Consider the following 21,616-nt stretch of genomic DNA (forward strand, 5'->3'; position numbering starts at 1 on the left):
TTTTCTGCATTGTATTGTGCTGAAGTGCAGACTGGTTGGATCTCCTTGCAGTCCAAGGGACTCTCAAGAGTCTTCTCCAACACCACAGTTCAAAAGCATCAATTCTTCGGCGCTCAGCTTTCTTCACAGTCCAACTCTCACATCCATACATGACCACAGGAAAAACCATAGCCTTGACTAGATGGACCTTTGTTGGCAAAGTAATGTCTCTGCTTTTCAATATGCTATCTAGGTTGGTCATAACTTTCCTTCCAAGGAGTAAGCGTCTTTTAATTTCATGGCTGCAGTCACCATCTGCAATGATTTTGGAGCCCCCCAAAATAAAGTCTGACACTGTTTCCACTGTTTCCCCATCTATTTGCCATGAAGTGATGGGACCGGATGCCATGATCTTCGTTTTCTGAATGTTGAGCTTTAAGCCAACTTTTTCACTCTCCTCTTTCACTTTCATCAAGAGGCTTTTTAGTCCCTTGGACTGCAAGGAGATCCAACCAGTCCATTCTAAAGGAGATCAGCCCTGGGTGTTCTTTAGAAGGAATGATGCTAAAGCTGAAACTCCAGTACTTTGGCCACCTCATGCAAAGAGTTGACTCGTTGGAAAAGACTCTGATGCTGTGAGGGATTGGGGGCAGGAGGAAAAGTGGACGACAGAGGATGAGATGGCTGGATGGCGTCACCAGTTCAATAAACATGAGTTTAAGTGAACTCTGGGAGTTGGTGATGGACAGGGAGGCCTGGAGTGCTGCGATTCATGGGGTCGCAGAGAGTCAGACACGACTGAGTGACTAAACTGAACTGAACTGAAATGCAGACACATCTAAATCACAACAAGCAGCTGGCTGAGGTTTTAGAAGGCAGCAGCTCCTACAAGGTCATACCCAGACTCCACTGTTCCCTCTCTGAGCATGTTCACATACACAGGTCTGACTGCATTTCCAGTCCAGGTGGAGGAGTTTGGAAACAATCTCCCCATGGCTCAGGAACTGGATGGAGGAGAGAGAGGCTGCACGTTTGTGCTGCTGGGAACTGACTTCTCTGGGGCTTGTTTTTCAGCACAGCCTGGTGAAGAGGGCCTGGGTGAGGTTCTGCCTGAGCAGAGCTCCTGGGAGGGGGTACAGGGCACATGGGGTGGTCAGCAGTGAGAGGACAAAAGGCTATGTCTGTCCTTGGAAGGACATCCGGTTGATGCTCCTAATCTCCTGCCTGGGCTGAGCTAGTGCAGGTTGAGCCCCCCCAAGCGCAGTCTTGACATGTTCCCACTGAGGCATGCCCTTTCCTCCAGCTCCAGAACTCCTCACTGAGGGGACCTATGGTTCAGGTAGGAAAAACACTAGGCCACTCCTGCATAATATGTCCCTGAATAGGGTGTCTCCTGTTATACATTCAGGGTGGGGATTGGGAGCTGACACTGGCCTGCAGAGATGGTAGGCTCCCAGTTGACACCCCATCATTTAGACTATGATTCACTTTAAGGCCTGGGGCCAGAACACAGAAGGCTTCAAGAAAGGAATCAGGACTCCTGTACCCACCGGAATATTGGAAATGTCCACAGATATCCTTAACACTCAGGGCCCCAGGATTATGGTTGGGAGGGATAAGGTCAAATGGGAGGGGGGCAGAGGAATGGGAGGGGTTACATCCACCAGGCACAGTCACGGGCTCCCAGCCCCTCTCAGGATGAGCAGGGTTGGTTTCAGCCAGCTCTGGCTGCTGCCGCTTACTCTCTGGGTGGCCTTGGCAGCTTCCCTGATCTCTCAGGCCTCCGTTTTGCCTCCAGGAAGCACACAGATCACTGTGAACCCAGAGAGACTAATGGGCAGACTTGAGAGCTGGTGTTGCAGGGGCCGAGCAGAGCCCTGGGTGGGTACGAGTTCCCTAATCCACCACTTTGCCATCCTGACATGAGCTTCAAAGAGCAGCCTTGGGGCTGTGACCGTTTCAGAGACCTGTGCTCTGGGCAGGAAGGCTACTTCTGGTGTTTTCCCATCTGGTGTCTTATCTCTGTCTTGCTCTGTCCTTCCTGCTCCTGACTGAGCATCTCTGAGTAGTTGTCTCTACTGTTCAAGGCATGATGCTGGCATGGGGCTCTTGTGAGCATAATGAGGCTGTGGTTCTGGGGAGAGGTTCCAGGAGAATCAGGTGGAGAATGGGGCTTCCAGGCAGCAAACCCACAACTGAGAGCCATAGGAACGCTGGCTCCTCTGGCGCCCCTGTCTCTGCTGGGTGTGAGCAACGCCTCAGATATGTCAGTATCAGTGTCCAGAGGCTTTCTGGCCTGTCCACAGTTTCCAAACGCCCAAGTTCCCAGTCACCAAGAGCCAGTGCTTGATTCAGGGAAGGTGACCAATGCAGCCCTCATTAAAGACTCGGGCTCCACAATCTCCTCCAGGCCCCTGGTCTGGTCTGTAGAAAGGGTCTGAGTTTGGAACGGCCAGGCAAATGATTTCCAGGCAAACCATTGCCCTCCTTGGGCCCCAGGGAGCTGGGTAGGGCAACCTCTGGTGGTTTGTGGGCAAGCAGCATGAGATCATGAGTACTGACCCCAAATGGGGGACAGAGCAGTGAGAAAGGTAGAGCCAGGCTCAGAATTCAAGTCTAACTGTGCTCCTCCCAGCTTTTGTGACTTAGTCAAGTCACTCAGCCTGTCTGTGGGTCAGTATAGCTGGGATAATAGTAGTATCTACCTATACGGTTATTGGGAGGATGAAAGCAATGAAAACATGTAAAGCTTTTAGCTGAGCAACTGACCCACAGGAAGAGCAGAGTAGAATTACCCGGCATTACTGTTACATCCCAAGGATGACACCCGGGACAATCTGGCCTCTCCCCGTTGTCACAGGCAGTGACACAGGAGGTCGTCTTTGCCACCTGCTGAATGCAGTCGTGTTGGCCCCACAGCACCGTGGAGAGGCTGCCACCATGTCCCACCATTGCTGGCACTTGAGTGACCAGTTCAGGAAGATCTCATGGGGGGGGGGTGCAGCCAGCAGTCCCATAGGCGCGGGGGAGTTGTGGAAAGGGATGATTGATGGAAGGCAAATAGGTCTCTCCAGACCTTTTCACTCAGGATTGGGAGTTCTAGTCATAGTTCTGAGAAGAAAGGTCCTGACATCCTTGAGATGAGGACACAGAGGGAACGCATGGGTGCCATGTGGAGAATCGTCTGGAGGTGCATGAGCTCCCGGTCTCCACTTCTTGGGCATTCTTCCTGGCAGATACCCAGACAGGACAGGGTTCTCTGACCCACAGTCTCAGGGGGCAATGATGAAAGGCAAAACCAAGACCCCAACCCATGGGGGGCATCCCTGTGCCCTGCTTACCATGTCTCTGGTTGGACACCACATTACTGACATCTGATTGCAGCGCTGAACAAAGTCACACAAGCTATCCAGTTTTCCCTGAAAAGCAGATGTGTTTGTGAGGACGCTACAGGCCTAGATGCTGCCTCTAGACGGACAGTGTCTCCTCTCGCTTGAAATTGCCTGTCAGGGCTCCATCCCCACCAATTCCCTGAAACAGCCCTGAACTGCCCTTTGGGGGCCCCAACAATATCCAGAGCTTGGGCCCATCCCAAGGGGGAAATGCTGGTAGTGATGGGAACGTGAGCCCTTGTACTTTTTGGCTTCCCCTGAGCAACTAGGCTTGGGACGCTTTTGGCTTTTCTCTAGTACAGTCCAGTGCCCCCAGCTTGTTTCTGCTCATGCCATGCCTAATGGACCCAGACTTGTGCATGATCCAGCTGTCCTCATCTCCTGCTCCCCAGCCTTGGAGTCAGAACTCCTTCCAGAGGGCCCTTCTCACCTCCATTCGTTTCATTCCCCCTCCTTGGCACCCACAAGGGACAATCACTGTGGGGCATGGCATTTGGCATGTCTCCTCTGGCTCCTAGGGAGAGAAAACGCCATGTTCTTGTCTGGCAGCTCCTTCCTGCAGACACATGACATCTGTTGCCCTGGCACCTGTCAAGTACCGGCCACTCAGCAAATGTTTGTGGGAGAATCAAGGACAGATGAGCAGCACCCGGCACAGGAAGAGAGTGGCCTCTATGTGAAAGCACACCAGCTCCATTTGGCTCACAAAGACGGCTCTTCTCCAAACATCAGCAAACTTCATCCTGTCCCCTTGGTTCCCAGAGGCGCCCCTGCAGGAGAGGCCGGGTGCGAGGCTGCGCCATGTGATGGCGGCTGTCAGGGGTGCAGCAGCCGCAGGGGACAGGGCTGCACTCACCCGCCGCGGGCAGGTCCAGCCCCCCAGGCCCCACTGCACCCAGTGCTATGCCAGCCCTGCAGAGACCCTGTTTGCCAGGAGATCTCAGACCCAGTTCCCCCGTCTTGGGACACAGTGCTCCTGCTCTAACTGCCTCTTATGGGCCCTGGTCTGGGTCCCCACTCTGGTGGGTCAGCCACAGCCTCCCCACCTGACTTTGGCACCTGTGCTCACCTTGACTCACCTCTCTCACAGCTCGATGCCAGATAAGACTCCCTCCTCCCTCCTCAGTCCCCCAGAGGCCAACCCCAAGGCCCTCACCCTGAAATGAGCCAGGGATGAAGAATAAGGAAACGGAGGCCCAACATGCATCAGAGCTCAGGGAGGGGGTCTGGGTCCCTGAAATCTGAGGATCCTTTTCCAAAAACTCACTTGACTCCTGGAAGGATCATCCTACAAACAGTCCTTTGGGAACTGACCAAAAGCCCATTGATTCCAGGAAGGATCATAGCTGTTCCTGAGACAGGCTACCCCACATGCTGATCCAGTGCTAAAGGCCCTGGATCAGACCATGTTGGGGGCTGGGGAATGGTGTTCTCTGGGTGACATTTTGTGAGTCTACTTCTTCATCAGCATCCCCGCCTTCCCTCTGTCACCCTCTCTTTCTACCAGTTCTCTCTGCCCAGACAGGTGAGAGCTGGGGGGTGGGGGAGGACATCTCCCCATATACATCTGGGGGCCTCTGTGTGTAGGGCATTATGTGCAGTGGGCGTGCTCTCAACATCAGGACCAAACACATCACTTACCCTTTCTGGCTTCAGCAGTGGCGGTGGCTCCTTGACGGTCTGCAACGGAAGTGATCAAAATTGGAGTCGTCAAGTTTAGTGCCCGTAAAGCTTATCTCTACTGAGCTGATGCGTCCTGGGCGTTCTGGGGTAGGATCTTTGCTGCATGAAGTGGCTTCCCTCAAGTCTCACCCCAGCCCGGGTGTCACAGCTCCCTCCTTAATGACTTTTCACCTCCATCCATCTTTTCCTGCTTACTTGGTACTCACAACAAGGGAAAGTCACTGTGGTTAAAATCATGGGTTAAAAGGCATGTGGAGGGCTCTGGCTCAACCACACAGATAGAAGGAGATGCAGCTCAATAGCAGTAGGGAGGCACAAAATGGGTTTTGGGGCATCAACCTTGGTGTCTGCTGTCTGTAGGTCTATAGCCAACAGGCTCCCCCTCCCTGGGCCTCAGGCTCCTCAGTTATCAAAGGGGAATCAAGACCTCCATGTATGGTTAAGTGGGAGACAGACTAAGGTTCCTGGTCCCTGGTAGAGGCTGCACATGGGAGTTTTCATCAGCAGCCCTGATAGCATATGAAGACAAGAGAACACTCCCCACCCGCTCCCGCCTCCCCTCTCCCATTCCCCTGCAGCCCTCCCTGCCTCCCAGCCTGCAGGGATGACTGTCCACCTCCCTCTCCCCATGCTTTCTCTCCTCACTTCTCGCCCTTTGCAGAAACCTGACCTGCTGGCTTCTATGCTGCTTTGCTTGTCCTTTCTCAGCTCTGCTTTCCCTCTTCTTCACCCAGCGCTGTCCTGTGCCCTTGCAAACCAAACTGGCCAGTCCCTCTGCCTCCTCTCCCTGCCCAGGGCCAGTCTCTACTCTTTTCATTATCAGGGCACCTGCCACACACTCTGAAGGTGGCATTTACCTTCAATGCCCCCCAGGTACCTACCCCAGACCAGACACTGGACAATGAGCTCTTATGGGCAAAGGTGGTGGGCACTTCATTCCTGCCCCTCTGTGCCCAGCATAGGGTCCTGCATATCCCGATGACTGGGTGACTGATGAAGGAGTGACTAAGGTACCAGAGACGGGCAGGGATCCATGCTGCTTTCAAAGGCACAGCCGCCTCTGAGGTAGCACTCTCCAGGCCAGCAGCCTTCTCCCTTTGGGCCATCAGTGACCATGCAGACCCCTCTTCTTCCCCCAACAGCAGAGACTTCTGGGGCTTTGATCTATCTGTGTCTTTCTGCTGTAGGGCAGTGTGGTTCTCAGGGGATCTGGGGTCTCCTCTTTTCAGGGGCCAGACAACCCATAGGCCACCTCTATGTGAAGGTGGAAGTGTGAGGCAGGTAGCCCCCTAGAAGCCTGACTGTCTATGCCCAGGAGGGGAGGACAGAGTTTGTGCCTTGTTTTCTGGAGCTGATGGGAACCTGCCCACAGGCAGGATCTGAAGCAGGCCCATGCTTGGTCCCTCAGGGGTTGGTGAGGGCTGGACACAGGCTGTGTAGGCAGGGCTCACTCACCCTCCTGTGGCATAGCCACCAGATGCAGCAGAACATCAGGGACAATAGGAGCAGGGCTGGGATGAGTGCGAAGAAGTAGAGCGGGTTGATGTACGGGATGACTTGTGCGGGTGGGGCGGGTGGCGCGGGTGGCGTGGGTGGCATGGGCGATGTCTCTGGAGGCGGCTGGGCAGCTGCTGAGGGAGCTGGTGGGGTAGTCGTCTCTTGAGCTTGCCCCCCTGCCTACAGAAAGAACACATGGTGGAGTCCTGGCATGAACAGGCGCCTACCACTTGGATCCCACGCCAGTCCTCCCTTACCCCTTTCTGCTTGTTTACCCTACTTGAGGAAACAGATTCTAGGAGATCACAGCTGGTACCCTGTGGAGCCTGGGCCACAGATCCCTCTGCTGGCCCTGCTCAGAGGCTCTCTCCAGAGACCTGTTAAGGAAGCCCAGTCCTCCAAGGAGCGATGGCACAGGCCTCACTGCCTGAGTTGGCCGAGAGCATGGGGTATTGTGAGGATCACAGACGGCTCTGACACCCACATGGGAGAGAGGTGGGCGTGCGAGAGCAGAGGCACGGCGCCCTGAACACCCATCCATAGCCTTACTCCCCTGCCTCCTGGCTCTGCAGCCTCAGGCAAAGCTAGCTGGGTATGGCCACCGCTGCTGCACCCTCCAGACCCATGTGCCTGGAACCCAGATTTGGAGGGCTTGGGGGTCCCAGAGGTCCTGGACTCTATCTCCTACTCACAGTGTCCCAACCTCTCCCACTCACCCCAGTTGGAATCCAGGATGGAGCCTTGAGGTCCCCACCACAAGGCCCAGCCCAGGGAAGGTGGCAAGGTAGGTCCAGGGTGGGCAGAGCCTCAGCATCATTTCTGGAGTCTGCTTATTGGTCCCTTCCATGTGCCTTCAATAACACTTGGTTCACAGAGAGAGCAAAGGTTTGCAAGGCTTGGACGATAAGGCATACCCCAGGTGCTCTTTTTGTAGTCCTCCTATGGCACTGCCCAAGACTGACGGGAGTTCAGCACACAGATGTAGGGTTAAGGGCTCTGAGCTACCTGCGAGATGATGCTTAGGGTGCATCAGGCTACCTGCTGGACCTGCCCGGAGTGTTGTTCCCTTCACTTGCCTCCCCAGGGTGCAGGGTGTCAGGACAGCCTTAGCTGCCAGAGCCTTACCCTGGTACTCGCACAGTCCTTGCTGGTGAGGCTGACATCACTGTTGATGAAGCTGATGCCATTGTTGAGGCTAATTTCAAGGGAGAAAGCCCTAAAGCACAGAGAGGGTAGACAGTGACAACCAGGTCAGACAGAGTTCTTGTACTTGGCTCAAGCTGTAGCTCATAATCTCTTCACTGTAATGACTTTGAACATCAGGCATTCAGGGATATCAGGGAGCAGACAGCATAGGTGGGGAGAGTTCATCCCAAAGTATTACGAGGTCATCTTCTGCAATGAAGTCTGATGAGGCAGTGAGGATCCCTGAATGAGGTCAGATGTCCTCGTGGCCATGAGCTAAGTGACCGGGGATGGTGGCATGGTGTCACCATTCCAACTCCTCTGTCAGTACAGTATGGGAGTTTAGCTCCGAAAGGCTGCCCAGAGCAAAGGTACCATCCACCTCCGGGCACATCACCTCCTGCATCCTGCTCTCCTCGGCAGAGCCAGGGTTGCAGCAGATCACTGAGCACCTCAAGGGACTGTCTACCGGGGCAGGTGTGGAGGATGCATGTTGTCTTCCTGGAGACATCACTGTGTTGCCCCAGTAGAGGTGGGTTCTCAAATTCTTTACACCTCACGGTGGCAAAATTGGGCACTTACTCATCTGGATTCTCTATCTTTATTCCTGGGCATATCATACTGGTATCTTGCACAGAGTTGGCTTTTTCATCTGAAACACAATCACGTGAGAAGAATGTCAATGGACTTATCCACCCACCCACCCACCCCTCCCCTTCTGCCTGCCCTTGGCAAGCAGAGCCACCACTCTCTGGCAGAAGCAGCTTCTCTCCTCTGCCTTTTTCTGACACCTACCATGCACCAGGCACTGTTCAGGGCTTGGACTCTGGTGTTTCATGGGAACAAGACAGGCAGAAGTCTTGCTCTCAAGGGCCTGACATTTGTGGGACTGGAGAGGGAGTCAGACAATAAAGTAACAAACAAGGGTCAAAATGAATGCCAGAGAGAAAAGCGCCACGATGTCAAAAAACCAGGGAAGGGGTGGGGAAGGGAGGGGGAGGGAGAGCTGCAAAGACTCAGTACGGCCAAAAATAAATGAATGAAATTATAATCAAACTGAAGGTTTCCCTTTACATTCCTCATTTGTTAATGTTTTTATAGCCTCCTTTTAACTTAGGGACATTTTTTTTTTAATGAACGGATGAAGAAGCACATCTCATGAAGAGCATGTCTCATGAAGAAGCATCTGTGTGACTCTCAATACTTTCTCCAATTCCACTTCAGCTTTTCTTCTGTCATTCAGAAAAATTAGATTTATTAAGCTCTCTCTGAGATGATACAGGCACTTATCTATGTTGGGATCAGGGGTAATGTTTTATTCTTTACTTTCCTGTTTTCTACCATGTAGCATTGTTATAATTAGCAATTTCTAATGTATTTTTATTGTTTTTATCTTTTTTTTTTTTTTTTTTTTTGCCACAGGTCAGGGCTCTTCCCTAAAGAATGGTTCATTTTCACGTGAAAAACTTTTTGGACCTAACTCAACCGTCAGATTAGCTATGAACTTCAGACAGGGCGAGTCCTTCATTGGGACTGCAAATAAAAGCTAACTGCCCAGCATGGTTAGGGGAAAGGATTTGCATCTGAAGGACAGGACAGTTGGGATTACTGTGAGCAGCTTGTTCTCCATAGGCTGTTCACAATCCTGAACAGGGAGAGGGTGACGGCAGGCACTCCACAGACTGAGGGCCCAGAAAAGCGTGGCTGACTGTGAAGCAGGCTTCAGCCCAATGTTAACTGGTCAGCTAAACGCGCGCCACATCTAGAGAACTTTTTGAAACATAAAAGCTTTACATACTGGTGACAAGCAATGTAAAACTTACAGAAACCTAGGTTGATTTTTTTTCTTTTTTATGTTTCTTTATATTTTCTAAACTTTTGTCTTATGTTTTAATCAGAGGCAAACATAATTAAAAGGAAGCAAGTCAAGCCTCATCAGTGCCTCGGGGCTCCGGGCAGTAAACAGCACGGTGCAGCCGCTTCTTATCATCCTCGACTGTATGCAGTGAGGAGGTCAGTGGAGGAGCCCAGGACTGTAGGACGGCTCTCCTGGGGGAGAACCTGGTCCTGGGCCATCCCAGAGACGTGATGTCTAGAAAGGAAAGCAATACAGCCACGGACCACAGAGGAACATCTGAACACACTTCCTGAAAGATAGGTTGTGTCCCACCTTCCTCGAGAAAGGTCATCTCAGTGAGGTGGAAGGCCCAGAGGAGGCAAGAAGCAGCTTGTGACCTTGGGCATGCTCTTGAATTGACCCTGACTCTGGTTTCAGATCTATACAAGGGAGTAACAATAGGTGTCTTTTGAGAATTAATTGGGATAGTGCATGTAAGGCCCTGAGACATTAGCAAATGTGCTCAGTAAATAGTACTCCATGCAAAAATTTAGAGTCCTAATCAGTCCCCAGAAACTACAAACCATGGGAAATCTAACTCCCTGAGACCATCTACACATTTTGTGGTGTGAGCAGTTAGCAATGGAAGAACCCCGGCCATCCCATGCACCCATGGAAGAGAAGATGGCCCAGAAGTGCTGAAGGAGAGGACTTGCTCTGGGTTTACCAGATGGTCATGGAATGAGGAGTCATTGAACATAATGTATCAGATCAATGTAGCAGTGGGATAACTTGGAGACCTGAGGAGGAAGAGGAAGTCTAACTGTCCCCAGGCACTCTCTGGGGGAGATCAGACCCATTTCAGTGATGAGAGCATATCTCCTGCCCCATCTGTGTGCTTCCTCAGGCCACTCGCCCATCGTGGAGGAACACCTAGGGCCTGAATATTTCCAGATAGTAGCTATGTACATGCTAGGGCTTAGTTGTGCACCTACCATACAAATGGCCCCATTGTATAGTACAGATAATAGAGACTGAGAACAGAACACTCATTAGGTCAAGATCACACATGTAAAGTGGCCCTGAGCCAGAATTCCAGGGTCCAGGCTTGGCAGTTGGCATCTGCTCTCAATACCACTCTCCTGGAGAGCTCAGTGCACCTGGCCCAAATGCAGGACCCTGGGGTGCCATCACTTCCCACCAGAAGAGTTGTGAGATTCAGGTACTTGTCTCTCAAGGGAAGTGAGGGCCAAGGGAAGTGTGGGGGGAGTGCAGCCATAAGGGCAGACCCAGCATCCCAAGGCCAGCCTCTGCAAGGGCAAGCTCTGAGCCAAGATGGTCTTGATGTGCTGGACCTGATACCTTCCAGACTGAGACGAAGTGCAAGGCGGCCAGTCTTACCAGCCAGGTGGCTCCTTCCATTGCCTATGTTGCCTCCATCCTCACAGTGTCTGCAGTGAATGGTCAGCAAAGGCTCTGATGGCTTAGCTGGCTAAGGGAATGCAGTGTGGTGTGGGAAACGCGTCACTTGGTGGCACCGAGAGGCTACTTACCAATTAGCTTGTCTTTGAATTTAAATCTACAAATAACTTCATCCTCATTCTTTGCATTATTAAAACCTTTTCCAGAAATCATCAATTCATATTCATCTGCAAGGGAGACACCCAAAGGTCTGTTATTAGGAGAGTGCTGACTTCCTTCTGATCTTACAGTTACGATGGGCCACACTATAACTGAATTCTCAAGGATTCCAATAAGGAAGCAGCTATATCTGAACCAATATATGGGCACACACTGGGTCATACCTGGCATCACAAAGGGTAAAGCTGAGGTGCCTGGGCCTTGAGCACTTGTGCCTGGGCCTCCCACTGCCGCCTTTGGTTCATCAAGCTCATTGAAGGCACCCTGTCTGCTACCCTCCATGGGGCAAACCCAGCCACAGGTTTCTGACTTTGAAGTCCCAAGGTCTTCCCTACGAGGTGCAGACAGTGTTCCTTACCAGGCCTTCCCTTACATTAATGACCCGGAAACAAGGTAATGCAGGCTGAAGACATTCCTGACCCCTGTCTGAGCTGAGCACACAAGACTATGTGCTTGTGGGCCTTTCTCACACTCAGGGGTCTGTTCCTCCTCACTGTGATTCTCTATGCCAATGGCAGGCTGGATACCCCAGAAACAGGGCCAGGACCTGGGTAAAGCAGGGCCAAGAAAGGAGGCGCTGCACAGGCGAATCACCCATGGAGGGTGAAATCCTGTCTTAGCTGTGGTTCTGAAGTCTGTAATGACTGCTCTTCACCTCATTCTTCCTGCCACGTCATGTACCTCACACAATGCCCCCAGGGATGCACCAGGCATTTCCTTCTGTTAGGGTGGGAGACTTTGATTTGCTAAGGTGTAGTTCTGGGCCATCAGAGAAGGCAATAGCACCCCACTCCAGTCCTCTTGCCTGGAAAATCCCATGGACAGAGGAGTCTGGTAGGCTGCAGTCCATGGGGTTGTGAAGAGACTGAGTGACTTCACTTTCACTTTTCACTTTCATGCATTGGAGAAGGAAATGGCAACCCACTCCAGTGTTCTTGCCTGGAGAATCCCAGGGACGGGGGAGCCTGGTGGGCTGCCCGTCTATGTGGTCGCACAGAGTCGGACACGACTGAAACGACTTAGCAACAGGAGCAGTTCTGGGCCATAGCCCTAGCCAGGCTGCTAGCCAGGCCATAGCCCTAGTGCCAGGCTGTCCCCACTGGCACTTCCTGGCAACTGAAATACTAATGGATCCAGAGAAGGCAGCCAGTGGGCCTGGCTCCTGGGGAGTAGATCAGGATAAATGCAGGTCTTCCAGCTACAAGCCCAAGGTCAATAGCCTCTACCCTTGTTCTCCTAGTTAAGATCATTAATTGCCCAAGATCAATTAGCTTTAGGAATATTCCTCAGAAATGTCAGCACAGCTTTGGACCTAACAGTCCCCCTCCTTCAAGTCTTCCTGTAGTCCCTATCAGATCAAGGTGAAGTTTGTAAATTCTCTGTTTTGAGGAAATTAGATTCTTGGGCTGTGGGCTGAAGCTGTCCTGCTGACATGTTTTTATAGGCTTTCAAGTATTTTCAAGAAAACGGGAGTTCATGTTTAAAATCTGAACATTTTCTCTACTAATCCAGGTTCCTAGTATTCTTGGAAAATGGGAACACTTGGCATGTGTGGGTTTGTATTTCTGCACGTCAACCACTGTCTGGGGCAGAGGCCACTGCCCTCAGAAAGGGAAGCTCTCCAGTGGCAAGTGCTTGCCCCTAACACTATTGACCATCATCCTTGGCTTGGCCTTGGTCCACTCCTCTTTCTCTTGGTACTTGCCTGGTCTAAGAGGGTACCTGATGCATTGACCTGTCCTTGGAAGAGCTCGAGCAACACGGAAGCATGGAGAGAGCACTGAAGCTTTGATAAAGCACAGGGAAGGTGAACTGATTGCCTTGTGCTAAGAAATCAGTGCTTTGTGGCCCATTCAGGGCAACCTTGAGGTCCCTTAGTGACATCCCTCCCACGCCCAGTAGCCAACAAACCAATGCTGCTTCGGAACCCAAATCTGCCAGGTTGCTCCCCCACTGTTCCATTTCCTAAGAGCCCTGCCCACCATGGCATAAGAATCTGTATTTGTCCAGGAATATGCAGCTGGAACTGTGTCCTGCAAACATGCCTTTACCAGCACAACTTAGTCCAGCCTGAGCAAGGTAACTGGGCCTTAATCTCATGGAAGTATATTTCATAATTCATATTCCAGGATTATTTATTGCAAAGAATGGTTTCTTTGCAAAGCAGAACCATAAACCAATGAAACATATTTTAAGTAAAGATATAGGCAGAGAAGAGAAACTTTAGCTATTGAATATGGGGAAATCAGGCTCTAGATGAGGCAAAAAAAAACAACAAAAAACCCAATAGAAGCTTTTCTGCCATAAGCAAAAAGCCAAAAGGAATCAGAAACGAGCAAATAAGTGCCACGCCAAAGCTTACAACTCCTGTGTTCATCCAAATGTTGTTTCCCACTAATGGGCACCTACTGCACACCAATCTTTACACTTTTTCCCTTAAATCTCCCAACAGCCCCATGAACTTAGGCATGAGCTAGGCAAGATTTACTACTCAATTTTACGCAGAGGGCAACTGTGACTTAGAAAAGGGCAGGTCACTTCCTCCGGCCCAAGGCAGGTACAGGGACGTGACCCCAAGTGCCCAATTCAGGACACATTTACATCACGTCTGCTCCTGTCTTAATTCCAAACATCCATCACTCTGCTCTCTAGGGACATGCCCTTTCTGACCTGAGTCTTCAGCTCACAGGGCTCTGAGTCGAAACCAGAAAGCCCCAATAGAGGACCTGGCTGTCCCAGCCGCATGGTGAAGATTGGGCCCAGCCTCCTCCATGTGGGTGACTGGAGGGAGGGCAGCAGTGGAGGGCGGGGCCGGATGACAGCCCAGAGCACAGACCACACTGGCTTCCTCAGGGGCAGTGCACGCTGCCCTCTGCCTGGGCGCCTTCTTCCTGCTTGGATCTCCTGCTGCCTCCAGCTCCGCTCAGGTGCTGCTTCACCTCTGCAGTGGAGCCCCTCTCTCCCAGGCAGTGCTGCTCTCAAAGACGGGCTGCTGAACTCTGGCAAGTCTCCAAAGTGGAAGGCAGGGTGGTGGTTTCAATATTTCAGCAAGAGAGACTTCCAGGTAAAGGACTTTTGCTTTGCCCAGAAAGCTGTCCCTCTTGCTTTCCAAATTCCTCTCCTCATACCCCAATTCCTCCAACAGTATCAACCACAGGAAGAAAATAAAGTCACAGGGAGGACTGAAATTGGCTTCCAGGGCTGTATTTACTGCACATCCCACATGGGTCCACTGCCTACAAACCCTCAGGCCCTGGAAGGGAGATTGAGTCTTTCTGGAACAGAGAACTTTCTCTCTGGAAGAAAAGTTGTACATCAAGTCGTTTGGGAGCTCTAGAGAGAGGAGCTGATGAGGCAGGCTTGTCTGAGAAGGCTGGTGTAGCTGAGCTTGAAGAGGGCGTCTAAGCTGCTTGGGACTGACAGGGGCGCACAGGTGGAAGTGGCTGGCCCTGGGGAGAGGAGGCGGGGGCACCACGTGCGGTGTGGCACAGCCACTTTGAGAGAGACTGGACATTGCCAACCATGAGCTGGGCTTCCCCTTAAGGCAGTAGTTGTACTTTGGTCTTGATTGCAGGGAATTCCTTACCCAAGCTCACAGAGAGGTAAGTGTCAGAATGGTCCTACAGTATGACTTTTAACATCAACCTGTTAGGAACAGTCTGAATATTGTCTCCCCAAGACCAGTGAAATGAATTGGTCCATCCATACAATGGCATATTATGTAGAAGGTTGGAGAATACTCTGTACTGCATGATCCTATTGATATAAAATATCTCTGTAAAGTATGTTTAGATAGAAATTTCCATATCAAAGTTGAACTCCGTGGTTGTTAATTGGGGAGACCATGGGATGGGACAAGGGGGGACCTTATCATGGTGGAGGGACAGCCTCTACCCAGGCTGGTTGCAGGGGTATCCCACACTGTTCTGCACAATGTGCCCTGCCTTCACCCCTGCCCGACGCAGCCTGCCCCACCCACCCTCACAGAGGGCCTCCAGCCCCAGTGCGGAGCTGGACAGCAGACCTCAGGGGGAAGCCCCGCTCTGCCCGTGTCCTATTGCGGCCTCCACCGGGCCCCACCTGCTGGGCTTCTTGCAGACACTCACTCTGGTCTGGTCACATACAGGAAAATGAGCCATGAATAAAGCCCGAATAAACCTGCCTGCCTGGGTTTATTTGGGCTTTATTTATGGGTCAAGCCTGAATAAACCCAGCAACACACAGGAGGGATGAATCCCCAAACCATAGTGCCCAGTGCCGGAGGCCAAACCTCTCACTCATCCTTTGTGAGTCACGGGAGAGAAGTTCTAAAGCAGCAAAATAGCCTGTGGAGGAAGAAATCAGAGAGCAGCTGCCTCCAGGGGATGGGGGCAGGGATTGCCTGGGAGGAGAGCTGAGGCCACATTCTGGGGACAACTCTGATGTTCTGAGCCTTCAGTGTGCATTTTTCAGAACTCATCAAATGATACGCTGAAGTCTGCTGCATTTGAAAAAACAGAACAAAACAAAACTCAATGAAAAGTGTTCCGCAGGTAAAGATATGCAGAATAAAGGGTTTGTGGGTGTGGTAGTCTGATCAGTATAAGTTATTTTGAAATGCATCAAGAAATAAGATGGATTGATGAAGAGAGAGAGATAAGAAAGAGAGAGGAGTTAGATAAATATGTGACCAGGGATATATGGTTAGATATTAATTGCAAATCCAGTGGAGAGAGGAATGTTCATTATACGTTCATTTCCATTTTTGCTATGTGTTTGAAATCTTCTGTAATAAAGCATTGGAATAAAAACAATGAAGTGGATGATAAAAAAAAATATATAATGCTGTAGACACAGCCAAGCAGAACTATGAGAGACCAAGGGCTGTGAGAAGCCTGGGGGCCCAGCTGACCAGGAAAGGCTGCGGATTGAGGGGCTCTGAGAGTGAAGTCTCAAGGGCTGGGTGGGCTGGACACTGCAAAGCTGGCCAAAGTTTTGCAGGAAACCCAATACCCCCATCCCCAGCCTCTGCAGCAGATGGGCAGACTTGGAGTAGAGGCTGGACATTGAAAGGCCCAGTTGTCTGGCTTGGGGGCCTCACCCTCCAGAAGGTTACAGAAGTAGCCTTCTCTGCCCTTCGGGTCCTATGTAGGGGATGGGCTGGAGCAAAGGCCTAGGGGCAGGGAGGCCAGCAGAAGCCTCTGCCTATTCCTAGAGGCAGCCCAAGGTGCTGAAGCAGCTGCATGCCTCATGCTCACACCCTCCTGGCTTTCCCTCACTAGGGTCACTGACTTATTCAGAATGACAGCTTCTACTTTATCTGGGGTCCAGGTTTCTGCCTTGAGCTTTCCCTCCCAGTGACAGGCATGCTGTGCGGCAGCTTTTGACAAGATGACACCAATTGTAAAGGTCAGAGCAACACCGCTGGGCCTCACTGGCAGAGGGTGTGCAGCAGGCACCTGTCACCCCAGCTAGGCCACCACCGGGCGTGAATGACAACAGGCATCCTCCCCTGAGGGCTGCAGGCCCGTGTGTGTCCTGGGGACATGATCAGAGAATAGAAGCTCTCAGGTTGCTTGCAAGCTGGGATGTGCAAGGAAAGACCCTGCACGTGTGTGGGGTCTCCTTCCATGGCCACACCTTGCACAGGTCACAGGGTCAGAGACAGGAGGGGCCAGAGAGCTTCCACCCACAGAGGGCTCAGCTGGAGATGCTTTCACCCTGGGTGTTCTTTAACCACTTCCCTCCCCAACCTGAGCTCAGCAGAGAGGTAGGGGAAGAACCAGGTGTCAGTGATGGAAGTCTTAGCATCAGCACCTGTAGGTGAGGGCCACCAGCTTCTAGATCCCGTGCCCGTCACCATGAATTCCACTGATTCTATGTCCCACTGCAGATCTGACAGAAGGTATTGTTATTCCTACTTCTTGGAGATGAAATTGGAGTTGGTAGATATTTAGCAAGTTGCCTCGGTTTCATGTCCTTGAGCAGCAGAGACTGGATGTGAACGCTGCTCTGTCTGACCCCACAGCCTATCGCACCGTAGTCTTGCAGTTCCGAGGACCACAGCCAGGACCAGCTTCCTGGCTATGCATCCAGCTGCATCCAACTGGATGCTGTTACTGGGAGCGTGTGCTTATCCACCCACCTCAGCTCTACAAGTCCCAGCAATGTGGATGCTTGAGCTGACACACACAGAGCTCAGTTCAGAGAGAGAGCTTCTATCAGCAATGCGCTACATAGGATCCTCCCCAATCTGATGCAGGGACCATCCCAGGGGAGGGACGGCACCCTCATCAGGTTTCAGATCTCAGGGAGAGGCCGTCCCCACTGAACCCCTGGGTGTAACGGTAGCTGTGAATATTTTTTGGATGCCCTTGTCAGGATCTGTTACTAGAATGACATTGACCATGAACTATGTCCAATTCTTTTCTTCATCCACTGAAATAATCATGTTTTTCTTCATTTTTCTGATGAGGAAAATCACATTGATATTTTATATATTGAATCAGGTTGGCATTTCAGGGGTGAACCCTAATTAGTCTTGATGTGTTGTCCTTTTTTATGTTGTTGGCTTCTGTTTGTTAGTGTTTTGTTGAGGGTTTTTAAAATAAAGTTTTTCTTATTTCTTAGTTAGATTTCAAGTTTTGAGCTAAAAAAATATGTACGCTTGTAATCAGTTAGCAATATTTTTGTGTCAGGTCATTTTGTGGCATACATTAAACATACAGAGCTGTTTGTCAATTACATCCTAATAAAGCTAGAAAGTGAAAGCAAAAGTCGCTTCGTCATGTCCGACTCTTTGCGACCCCATGGACTATGCAGTCCATGGAATTCTCCAGGCCAGAATACTGGAGTGGGTAGCTGTTCCCTTCTCCAGGGGATCTTCCCAACCCAGGGATTGAACCCAGGAACCCCGCATTGCAGGTGGATTCTTTACTAGCTGAGCCACCAAGGAAGCCCAATAGCTGGAAAAAAGAAGTAGTTGTGCAAACACACACACACACCACAACCCCCACATACACACCTCACACACATTCTCTTATAGGCCCGGTGTAGTCATATGCCCCCAAACTTCTGTGCAATCACCCCGCACACTCAGACACCACACTCACACATACAACTCACACTACACACACAACCATATATACTGAAACCATGTGCTCAGAGTACACCCACAATGCACACTGGACATGCTAAGAACTCACACAAACACACACCACTGTATTTGCTACAGCAACTCCAGCTCTTACCTCCTACACAGATATCGGAAGGCTCCACAGAAGTAATTTCAATACAGGACTTAGTTTCGAGCTAAAATAGGAAGATGAGGGACAGGAGCAGGGGATGTGAATGGCAGGAACTTGTCGAGAACCCACCTCTTCCCGCTTCTCAAGTCCAGCCCTCACTCACTGGATCAACGATGTCTTTAAGAGCCTTGAATCCTTGGTTCACTGCAAACACGTGATATGGGCTGTCTGCAATTTCTATTAACTACAGTGGAGAGGAGAGGGTTGGCACACAGCCAGAGGCTGAAAACACAATAGATCCTATCCCAGGAAACGGACTCTTGCCTGCTGCCGTGTCGGATTCCAAGGGCCACTCTCTGGCATCTATCAGCAGCACCCCCTCAGGAAGTGGAAAGCTCCTCCACCCACACCTCTGGTGTGCAGGTTAACACAACACTTGCTGTTCACATGCCATGACTACCTGCTGTCCAAACACTTGGACTGGGGTAAAGGGACATCCACTGGGTGATGCTGGGACAGCTGTCTCTGAACGCTTTCACCAGCTGGGCTCAAAAGTGGCACGTGGTTCCCCGTTCAGAATTACCTGATGCTCCTCAAAGTTTTTTACACCCACGCAGTATACTGTCGCTCCCATTTGCCGAGCCTTGTCAGCCTACGAGAAAAAAAGCGTTGAGTATAATTCGTCAAACAAGTGGAACCCAAAGCTGGTGACGATGGTCTGGACTCACTTCTTTTACAGTTTCTTTTAGTGTCTGTTCCTCCAGAGTTCCATCAGTCAGACAGATAATCATGGAATGAACCTTGTTTTCTGCAGGAAAGATTCGGAGTTGCCTTGTGAGCAAGGCACCTGGAAGGACCTGCCTCAGGCTGCCAGGCCCACAGTGCCGCTCCCGCACCTCCTCCTGGGGACAGGCCACCCTGACCCCAGAACTGCCACCCAGAGCACCCCGAAAGAGAAGGCACCTTAGCCCAGGACCCACGTGACAGGTGAGGAGCCTGAGCCTGGCTCAGAACACTTCCTAGTGGACTCCCACTAGGGCAAGGTGGCACAGCCTTTATCCTGAATGGCAACTGCAGCTACTTCCCTGGCAAGGACAAGCCTCTCAGCTGAGCTCAGGGAGGAGCAGCCAGACCGACTGCCAGAGGCTTGGGCAGTGGCCCCGCCCAGCTCCCTGCCTTCCCAGCAGCCTGCGCTTCCTTCCTGATGAGGCCGCAGCCCTACAGTCTACATGCCGGTGGTTCTAGGCCGAGCACAGCCTTTCCCACTGTTGGAAACATGGTCACAGGATGAGAGTCAACCACAGGGGAGAGGCTGAAGGGAGGAGGGGGAAAGCCAGGACCGTGGTGGACAGAGTGTGGGCAGGCAGGGGGCACCAAGGTCTCTGCTCCCCAAACTGAACTCTGTCTCCTCACTGTCCCTGGAATTTCTCTTTTCTTTTTCATGCAGCTCAACTATAGGTCAAGCACTTGATATCTAGTAAGAACCAGGAATGTAATAGATGACCCCATGTGGTTCTCAGGAATATCCCTGGGGGAGCTTTTCATCCTCATTGCAGGGAGGAGGAACCTGCAGCACAGAGAGGGCAAGGAGCTCACTCCAAGAGTCAGCACCAGAAGCTGGCCGAAGAGGGTGTGCACCAGCCCACACTGAGGCCTGGGCCTGACTCTGTCCCCCCTGAGCACAGTGACGTCAGCCGGCAGCTTACCTCCTGAGTGAGCTTGTTCAATTTGCTCAATTGCCTGCAACAAATTGAAGGAAAGTTGGGGGAGGTGAGAAGTGAGAAGACCCAATAATTCTTTAAGAATATGATAAAGCAGAATAAATTCTCAGGGCTATAGGATCTGTACCTTTTTAAATCCTTCCTGCATGTATGTGTCTCCTGTAGGCACTATGTTCTGAAGTCTGATAAGACCATCATGAACTTCATTTCTGAAAAAAGTCAGGCAAGGGGATTGAGGAGGAATGAAGGTTGACTGTTAGAAAATAGACCAGCTGCCCGGTGCCATTCTGCTCTGTGGCACCTTCCTGGACCAGAGAACACAGTGGCCCTGTTGTGACCCTTCTGTCCATGTCTTAACCCTGACAGGACTAACCCTAATGCTTCTTTGTCCATCACCCAGTGAGCATGGAGGATGCTGCTTTTCTGTCCCATAAGTAGGACCTGGCTTTCGATGTGCTCATCCCTGTCTCAGCAGGCAGACCTCAGGGGACTCAGCAAGTGGTGAGTCCGTGGTGAGAGGGGAGCACCCATGGATGAAGCACCTGTGGATCCAGCATCCCCAACATGACTGGAGGTACTTTTGGCACCTAAGGGGCCTCTGGTGAGGGCACATTATCCTCCAACAAGCAAGGCTGAGTTTGGAGAAGTCACTCTGCTGATAACTCTGCCCTGCCCCCTCATTCTCTCCCACAGGCCCCCTGTAATAGACTTGGTCCTTCCAAACCACTTCCCTCACTGGATCGGTGCTAAAGGAAGTAGTCAAGCTGCTCCATTAGAGTCTAGGGCTCCTGGGCTTCACGTGCTCTTGAAGGAATAGATGGTAAATGGGGAAGAGGCCCAAGAAGTGTCCATCTGGGCTGAAGAGCAGTGACCCCAGGCTGCCACAGGGATCTCTGTTGGCCTCTGTTACAGCAGATATTGGGGGATGGGACTGGGACATGCCAGGGGGTGGGGCTTAGGTTCAAGCTTACCCGGTGTGATGGCTGAGCCCTCACAGCAAGTCTTAGAGAATGTGGTGCCTGAAGGGTGGCTCTTGCCTCAGGCAGAAGGGATTCTGCCATAAGCTGAGAACTGAGAGCCCCTGATCCTGCCCTACTTGACCCAGCATGGGAACTGAGGAGGCCTGTGACCAGGGCCAGTGGAGGCCAAACAAGGCCCTGCCCACCCATGCAAAAAAACAAAAGACCCTACCCTCTTCCTGTCACTTTTGGGAAGATTTGTTTTTGTTGACAGCATCTCAAATGTGCTGGAACCCTCAGCTGTCCCTAGCTTCCAGCCCAGGACTGAGCTTATCCAGATTTCACTCTGGCCTTTTTCTTGGCTGCCCTGCCACCCCATCCTTATTCCCAGCTCCATGCATGGAGAGAATACTAGCCTGCTTATGCCCTCATGAAGTCCACTTCTTACAACTCTACCCCATTTCCCACCCTCCTCATTCTCACTTCTTTTCTGACA

General features: G+C 51.5%; 1 protein-coding gene across 1 annotated transcript in view; it reads right to left on the minus strand.

The window, feature by feature from the left end:
* LOC112584712 (anthrax toxin receptor-like) overlaps positions 1 to 21,616 on the minus strand; it is a 46,398-nt gene that overhangs the window by 5,027 nt on the left and 19,755 nt on the right. The window contains exons 4-16 of the mRNA XM_025284883.3: positions 20,289 to 20,370; positions 20,147 to 20,180; positions 19,169 to 19,248; positions 19,024 to 19,092; positions 18,604 to 18,684; positions 18,444 to 18,504; positions 11,127 to 11,222; positions 8,319 to 8,388; positions 7,677 to 7,767; positions 6,510 to 6,731; positions 5,013 to 5,051; positions 3,802 to 3,885; positions 3,321 to 3,398 (exon numbers count right to left, since the gene is read on the minus strand). Of these exons, the coding sequence (XP_025140668.3) occupies positions 3,321 to 3,398; positions 3,802 to 3,885; positions 5,013 to 5,051; positions 6,510 to 6,731; positions 7,677 to 7,767; positions 8,319 to 8,388; positions 11,127 to 11,222; positions 18,444 to 18,504; positions 18,604 to 18,684; positions 19,024 to 19,092; positions 19,169 to 19,248; positions 20,147 to 20,180; positions 20,289 to 20,370 (1,087 nt within the window). The remainder of the gene's footprint in view (positions 1 to 3,320; positions 3,399 to 3,801; positions 3,886 to 5,012; positions 5,052 to 6,509; positions 6,732 to 7,676; positions 7,768 to 8,318; positions 8,389 to 11,126; positions 11,223 to 18,443; positions 18,505 to 18,603; positions 18,685 to 19,023; positions 19,093 to 19,168; positions 19,249 to 20,146; positions 20,181 to 20,288; positions 20,371 to 21,616) is intronic.

Source organism: Bubalus bubalis, chromosome 4 (genome assembly GCF_019923935.1).
Source record: "Bubalus bubalis isolate 160015118507 breed Murrah chromosome 4, NDDB_SH_1, whole genome shotgun sequence".
In the NCBI taxonomy this organism is placed as follows: domain Eukaryota; kingdom Metazoa; phylum Chordata; class Mammalia; order Artiodactyla; family Bovidae; genus Bubalus; species Bubalus bubalis.